The sequence below is a fragment of the Lepisosteus platostomus genome, chromosome 4, assembly GCF_059453375.1.
Source record: "Lepisosteus platostomus isolate fLepPlt1 chromosome 4, fLepPlt1.hap1, whole genome shotgun sequence".
NCBI lineage: Eukaryota > Metazoa > Chordata > Actinopteri > Semionotiformes > Lepisosteidae > Lepisosteus > Lepisosteus platostomus.
Genome location: NC_142614.1, coordinates 16,933,227 through 16,941,626, shown reverse-complemented (window position 1 = coordinate 16,941,626; position 8,400 = coordinate 16,933,227). Strand labels below are relative to the sequence as shown.

Here is an 8,400-nt window from a genome sequence, read left to right as displayed (position 1 = left end):
CTGAAACATGATATACATGTTTTTTTTTTCACACCTAAACCATACGTGGTTGCATTACTGGCTCTTGAAGTCTGGTACAAAGTTTGTGTGTGTGTGTTGAACACGGAAGATCTGTGTTGGGCTTGGTGTCTCAGATTTTTTCTATATTTGTATTTGTCAGCATTAAAATATATGGAATCTTTGAAATATTTGGAAGGTCTAAGTCCAAGGCTTGGACAAGGGCTAAAACTAGAGTAGCTGTCTTGAAAAAATTGCTCAGTGGTTGTTTGTGGAATAAGGTGAGAGAAATAAGAATACATGACAAAGTCCCTTGAGGCAGGGTCAGAGAGCATCTGGCATGCGATATCTTCTCAGAACTCTTTTTTCTCTGATATAGATATTCCACCCATTTTACTGTTTCCGTAGTAAATGAAGAAGCTGAAACTTGTGTTTTTAGGTAACACTAATGAAAAGCTAAGAATTATTACAACCTCAATAGACCACTTGGACAATTTTTAGCCCTAATTTACTTTATAAGTCACAGCTAAATCTAGCAGGTTTAGGCCACATTGTTTCATAGCAATTGTACAGTACCTTGATGATAGATCACTTGAAAATGGAAGGTCTTATGGTTTCTTGGAAAAGTGCACTGGTTTGTTACTTTCTTTTGTTTGAAAAAAATTTATATCCAAAAATTAAATGAAACAACGGTTAGTATAAACCATGATTTAACATTGTTCAAAAACCTTTTTAACCCTCATCTTGAATAATTCAAAATAATTGGTCATCTTTGCATGTCAATTGTACAAAACAATAAAACATATTCCTCATTTTAAGAAAAATGAATTAAAAGGTTGGTGCATTACTGCGAATCTGAATGCTTCAAGCTTTGGTTTCTCATTAAAGGTAGTGGAGCTATGAGGTGTCCCACTGACACCAATGAGTCAACATATACTGTACTGTAGATAAGAATTTCAATGAATTATGCGTCTGTTTTTTAATTTAAACGTTCTTTTCAAAACAAAAGAAAGCTTGAATAATGCACGTCAGCTTCATATTCCTTGTAGTTAAAGGAGCACATCAACACCTTCCCAGAATAACTACATCAAGTGACCGAGTTAAAGATGTTGATGCAGGAAAAGTTTTTGAAGAAGGTGGAATATTGTTGTGTACCTTATTTTATATTTTTAGCTACCACCACCTGCTTTGAACGTACACTATATTATTCTTCATTATTTTTCTGAAATTAATATTGGTAATGACATCCAGATACGTTATCATACTTTTTTGCTACCAAAATTTCCCTTTAGTTACATTATTCCATATTAATATTCTCTATTAAGTGGTGTAGCTGCGTATGTATCTTCCACCATAATTTCACAGAAAAGTGAATCAGGAAGTGTTATACAGTAAGCACTTCAGACTTAAACAGTATCCAATTTTGGAATGAAATAAAGCTGAAAAATCCCTCATTCGCCCTTGTATGAATTGTATGAATGTCATGTATACTATGTATTGCACTAGAATAAGATAAAGTGTACTGTATTAAGAAAACAAAAGCTTTCAGGATTTTCAACTTGTCTTCTTTTTGACAGGAAGAAAGTCATATAGTGTGCCACATCCACCTTAAAATAGCACAAAGCTCAATTTTATGCACCTTGTATCTTTAGATAGGTACAATAGTTTTGTACATTATAAATTACTCCAATGGTGATAAACATCAGCGGTTGATAGTTATTTTTTACATTTTACATACCGATATGGAAGAGCAAGAAAAAACACTACAAAGGGGGGCATCTAAGATGTGAAGAGGTTTCTCAGAAATGAAGCATTTCCTGTTGAGTCATTTAACACCTCTTCTGCAGTATTATCTCTTGGTATACTGATTCTCGACTGGTAACTGTCCTTGTGATGACTGCAAATAAAACAGCATCAGAAACAAATTTTGTATGCTGGTTATAAGTAAACTAGCATGGCATTATTCCATACACCGTTAAGCGTTCTTGTCAACACTTTGTTTATAACAAACATGAGGTGGTCAGGTACTAGCAGAGTCACTGCAAATTTATTGTTATTTAATTATTAAATTTGTGCAGAACCATATATTATAGTTAAACATGACTCCATCAAAGATTACTATATAGGGTGAGAGTGATCCAATCCATTTCAACCAGATTCTGTCTTGAAAAAAAAAAGTTTCAAATTGTGCCCCATTTCTCTAAATGTTTCTGGTCTGTATGTTTGAAAATATTGTTTTATGTCATTTTACTTACCTTATAATGAAGGCTGGAACTTCAAATAAAAGTAAAAAAAATAAAACTGAAATTTTAAGTCCAACCACCTGCTGTTGTGTGCTGATTGTCAGCAGCAGGAGATGATGAAGCAATGCTCTTCTGATGATGATGAAGCAAGGTTAACACAAAGTTCCCAAGAAGCATTTAACAAAAATGAGTTTAGACATATCAGTTTTTCAAGAGACAGCTATTCATGGTGTTGAAGTTCTGTACAGCATATGATGAATTAAACCTTGATGATTTTGTTCTCTGGAGATGAACTTCCATGTCAATAAAAATGGAGTTCATATGAATTATATAATTAAAGAGTCTTTTAATGTTTGAGTTTAATGCTCAGTAGCAGATGTACTGTACCCTTAATTAGAATTAAGCTGCAATTTTCTTGTGAAATGTTACCAAGGATAACAGTGTTTATTGTTTAGGGGTATGTGACTGGTGGAATGTCTTCATACAAACCTTTTGTCTGGATCTAGATGGTTTTGCACTACTTCGGATTCTAACTTTGAATTTAGTAGTTATGGCCATGATGAGCAATATGTTGCTTGATAGTATCTGACAGTTTCCTGGGGGGCATATTTAGGGAAAAGGTCTCCAGGGACCTGCTCCTCACATTTACGATGAATCATGCACCTAAATCTCCAGTCACCTCTATTTCACCAGAAAAGTCAGTACTTTAAACTGTCAAGAGCATATAAACGTACTGAGGCAGACAGACATAAATTGGTACCTTACTGTCAGTTCTAGTACTTCCAGATTACACATTGAGGCAAATCATTCTTAATTTTAAAATTGTTTCAGTTCTGTCAAAGGAAATATAAAGGATTTGTTTTTTATAGTTTATATTTAAATGGCTACCTTTTCTCAAGGGGAAAAACGATAACAATTTTATTTCACTTGTATTTTTCTTTATAATGCCCTTAAAAGTAGCTTTGCAAAGCACTTTACAGTAAGAAAAAAATAACAGATAGGAGATAGAAAATACATCAATTAAAGACAAGGGTTTAGAAAGCAAGGTGCAAGCAGAAGACAGACAGCAATTAAATTAAAGCCTTTCTGAAAAAGATGTTTTTGAAGAAGGATTTAAAAATGCTCAGGAAGGTGACACTCTGATATCCTTGGGGATAGAATTCCAGAACTTTGGGGTGCAGCAACAGAAGGCACGTCTAGTATATCGATAAGTTTGGGGTACAAATAGGAGACCAGAGTCAGGTGAACAAAGTTCCAAGGTGGGGAGTAGGAAGATAATAAGTCAGATAAGTACTGAGGTGCCAAGCCATATAGAGCCATATAAATGATCATGATGATTCTGAAGTTGACAAAAACCTGACATGAAGCCAGTGCAAAAACCCTAGGATAAGAGTAAAATGATTATGGCTGCCAAATTCTGGACATACTTAAGTTTGTTCAGTGTGGATTTCCTGAATTCACTATATTTAGATGTAGCGAATCGGGTATTGCAGTAATTAATGCTGGAAAAATGAATGTGTTGATCAGCTCCTTGGCTACCGTCAGAGACAACATAGGACACAGTCTGGTGATATTTCTGAGATGAATGAAGAATGATGGAAAAACAATGATTTGTTAAGTCTTGGTACTGTAGCCTCAGTTGTAAAACATACAGTATTAACTCAGAGACAACCTGATGATACTTTTTTCAAAACAAAGTACTCTGTCACAGACACACAGTAAGATATTCTGAGGCAGTGGTTTTTCATAAAACGTACAAGTCTTATTTTGCCATTAAATGGGATACATTTACATTTTCCCCATGTGTATGTTAGAGTGTGATTAGTTTCTGCATTTAACAGCCTGGTTCATCCTAAATTACACTAAAAGAGTAGCTGCAAGTTATTATCAGTATAGGGGAATGTTACTTTACTGGTAGAAATTACAGTTTTAGGTGTAAGGAATTATTTTTACATTAGTTACAGTACAGTGATCTATGTAGTCTGTATATACTTACTAAGTAAAATATCACATGATGTCTTAAAAACAATTTCTCTCACCATTTCAATTTTAAAAGGTAATTCCTTACACAAGTAACCTTTGCCTGAAAATGTGTAACTTACCTGTAACTTGTAAGTACCAATCATTTTAATCTATAAATGTCTGGCTATAGCTATGAAAAAAATGGAGCTGTGCTGTACTGTCACAATGTGTGTCAGAAGATGGATGGTTCAGTCAATTCGTGCACAGTCATAATCTTCCACATTTTTTTGGATGGTTAAATGGCCCACTGCAGTGAAAAGAATTTAAAAAAATGCTGATTTATATAAATATAATAAATTTATATAAAGTCAGTTACACTTTAGCTTCCTGTTTTAAGAGATACGGGCTTTGACCACATTATTTATCAATGTTATTATTTTATCTACAGATGATATACAGGTAAGTGCAAATTACAGCTTTTTAATTTTAATTAAATACTGTTGTTAATGTCCATCTGGTAGGAAGACATTGCTTTGATTCTAACTGACCCTTTTCTAAAATGTAAAAGCACCTTAAAGCATCAGAAAAAGGTTTCCTATATTTCTTTGGACTAATAAAAGTCTATAAGACTACAATTTTCCAGTTAGGCTATAAACAGTATTTGTACATTTTAATGTTTAAAATTAAGTACTTTAGGTCCAAATATTGAGGATATTACCTACTACACTATTAATTTGAGCTTCATTTTGCAGTTATGTGCCTTATGTCAAATTGGTAAACCAAAACAAGAATCAATGGGGCAAATACAGTGCAATGTCAAACCTCTTGGGAACACCAATAAATGCAGAGCAGCAGACTTCACCCAGTACAAATACCAAGACAACATTTATTTTAAAAAACAGCAGATGTAACATTGGTCAAGGCATTTACAGTGTTTATAAAGTAACACTGTATAAAGGCAGGAGTGGTGATGACCTGCAACACCTCATGAGAGCACCACTGTCTAATAGCACCATTGAATAAAAGACGCAGAAAAAACAAGCAGGTTAAATTCAGATTCTCTCCCAATTCTCTGATGTTAATCATCCAGTACAATACAATATACATCAGTTTTGTATCATGCACTGTATTTTTTGTGCGGATGATTTAGTTTTATTTTATTCAAAAATATTTAAAAAATGAAAATATTTCAATACTTAAGATCTCCCCACACATACACTCAAAGAACATGTGTGACTTCACCTGTAATCATTGCAATGAATAAAAAAGGTGTAATTTTATTCTTTCTTAAAATGTATTAACTTCTTGTTGTTCTATTTACTTGTTCTATGTCCAGATAATGTCAATGAGGCCCTGATGTTTTAAAATCACACAAACAACATTACTGTATGTATATTAATACACATGGTCTCATGATAATATGTGGTCTTCTTGTACGCTGTGCTAAGCAAATTTGTTTCATAGATGATCAAATACAAGATCAACGAGTATGGATACATACTGCGTAACTATGAAATTACCATAAATTGCTTCCATCAGTGAGTCTGAATTATTGCTGTCCATAGTCATTACAGTTTGCTGTAGACCTATGACAATATTATATTATAACACCTGTTGTGTATGTTGCTATTGAATTTAACTGCCAATAGTGAAAAGAAAACAGAATTGGCCTGAACATCAGTTGTATGAATTTGCCATTTTCCTGTAAAAGTAAATGTAAACAGAGAAACTGATGTATTGGCATTATAAAAAAAGTGTTTTCAAGCATTTTAATTAACTCTAGAAGTTATGTTAAAAAAGTGGAAAATGATGGAAAAGTGACAGTAAAAAAAACAAAAACAGGTTATGATTTTATTCAGTGTCTGAAGTGTGGCTTAGTCCACTCAATTTTTGGGACTACGTCCCATATCCTGGAGGAAAGAAGTTGAATGGGGCTCTATGCCAAACACTGATAGTCTTCTACTGTAGAGGAATCACTTTGTGTAGAAATAACTAAAACAAATACTCTTCATAAGTACATAAAACAACAGGATGCACATTATTAGTAATATCCATCATGTTCCCTTCACACATAGCATTATTTCCAAGGCTACAAAAGCTGCTAAAAACCTCCCTGATGATGCTGATATAGCTAGAGGTTAAAAAGTGTTTTGGGTCAGTTTTGCGACAGCTGCAAACAAAAGCATTTTAGAGTCTAATTCTGGGAAGTGTGTCAGCTAAAATCATTCCATGCTGTGGAAGCAACCTTCTCTCTTTGCTCTGTTAAGACTTTACCATGTTCATTGCCCCTTTAATCTTTTGCATATGTATCATGCATTCCTATAAATAAAAGTGATGGTGTGGGAACAGCTTAAAGGTGTCTTGCCCGAAGATTTAAGTGCACGCCACCTGCTTTCTAGAGAGACGTGATGGAGGAGATCAGCTGGATGACGCAAGTCAAGGTCAGAAATCATGCTTGTTATAAGGTTGCTGTCACACACTTACTGTACCATGACACACATTTACCTTCACACCGGTGGCTGCCTCTTTGGTAACTAATTGCTGAATCAAAGGAAAACAGCTTGTGTGTACTACATCCAGGAGGAAAAAGAAGATCACAAAAAAATTCAAGTAGCAATCCTTATTCAGAATTATAAGAAAATGTCCTTTGAAATTCAGATGCTAGAAACCATGTTGTCTGTAATCCGAGAGGTGACATCAGGCAGCACAGGTGGAGCAGCACTGCTTCCTTATTGAACTCACTGAGCAGCGGCCAAGCAACTTTAGTTTTTCACAGAATCGAGTGGACATGTGGTTTTTGCCGCAGGACAGCTCTAAATGGGGAAAAAAAAAACATTAGCAAAAATGTGTAAGAAAAACACAAAATCCAGCTAGAATATTTAATCAAATAGTTCAGGTGGGTAGCTGCGTCAGCATGTGTAGTCTGCAAAATAAAACGTAATAGGTTTATTCCATGCTGAAAAGAGAAGAGAGAAAACACAACGTTTCGGCTGTGAAACGTTCTTCAGGTGTGAGGGAGAATATTTAATCAAATGTTTTTAGTTGTGTGCACAAAACATTCAGCAATGTCATAGAAAAATAAATCAACCCTTCATTGTTAATTTGAGAAAAAAAGCAAAATTGTAAAATTGTAAAATAATTGTAAATTGTAAAATAGTCCTTTGATGGACTATAGGAATTTACAGACTATTATGTCAATGCTGATCTCTTCACGAACACAGCTTGCAATTACACTACTGTATATTACATTAACTCAATATGAAAAACGTCAGTGGCCTAAATCTACAGCACATACAATATAAAGCTGATAATTATATTGTTCTATGCATTAGAATAAATCATTACTTCAAATAGTTTTAATGTACATTTTGGCAATTTGAACAGTTTAGCTAAAGCAAAATTAAATAATACCATAGAGAATCATTGCTCTGTCAAGGGAATCTTACAATTTTTACCATTCTATTATTAGGCTGAAGTTAACACATTACATTTTCAACACATTGGACACATACTGTAACATAACAGAGCACACATACCATTGTCATACCACTGGACTGAAATAAGAAAGAAACTGAATATACTGTAAATAACATGGTGGCTATGATGGAAAAGTATCAGCATATACCAGGCTAATAAATTAAGTGCTTTTTTCCAGTATCTTCAAGTTACAGTATGCACAGTAAACATCAATGAAAACTCCAGCAAACTAATAAGATTGGTTTTCAGGTAAATGCATTTGGTTCTGAAAGTAGACATCCATTTAATACAACCTATTTTACCTCTAGCTCTTATAAAAAGCATTTCAATTAGATCCAAGAGGAATATAATGTAAAAAATGAATAAAAATGTCAATACCAGCCATATTACCTTTTCCTGTTAAGAAGGAAAACATGAAGGAGTCACATGGTTTAATTCACTTCACTTTTCTCTGTTCAGTTTCTTTTCTTGGAACAGAAATGGCAGAAGGAAAAAAAACCTTCAAAAACTCTTCAAAGAACACTGTCAAAGTAATTGCATTATAACTCTTTTTGTTTAATTTATGTTCATACAAAACTGTAAGGAGGCAGTAAAGAAGAAACATCCATTTGGAAACATACTGTACTTAAAAGCTGGCAAATTCAACAATATATTTGTTGGTAATGTTATGGTGAAAAATGAAATCTTCAATACATGTGAAAAGTCCAGATTATTGTATGCC

At 33.8% G+C, this 8,400-nt stretch overlaps 1 protein-coding gene across 1 annotated transcript in view; it reads right to left on the bottom strand.

Annotated features, from left to right (window-relative positions):
* Nucleotides 1–5,063: 5,063 nt before the first annotated feature.
* The window catches only part of adamts12 (ADAM metallopeptidase with thrombospondin type 1 motif, 12), a 153,483-nt gene continuing 150,146 nt past the window's right edge, over nt 5,064–8,400 (bottom strand). Inside the window, exon 24 of the mRNA XM_088628774.1 lies at nt 5,064–7,015. Coding sequence (XP_088484900.1) covers nt 6,900–7,015 — 116 coding nt within the window. The 3' untranslated portion in view covers nt 5,064–6,899. The remainder of the gene's footprint in view (nt 7,016–8,400) is intronic.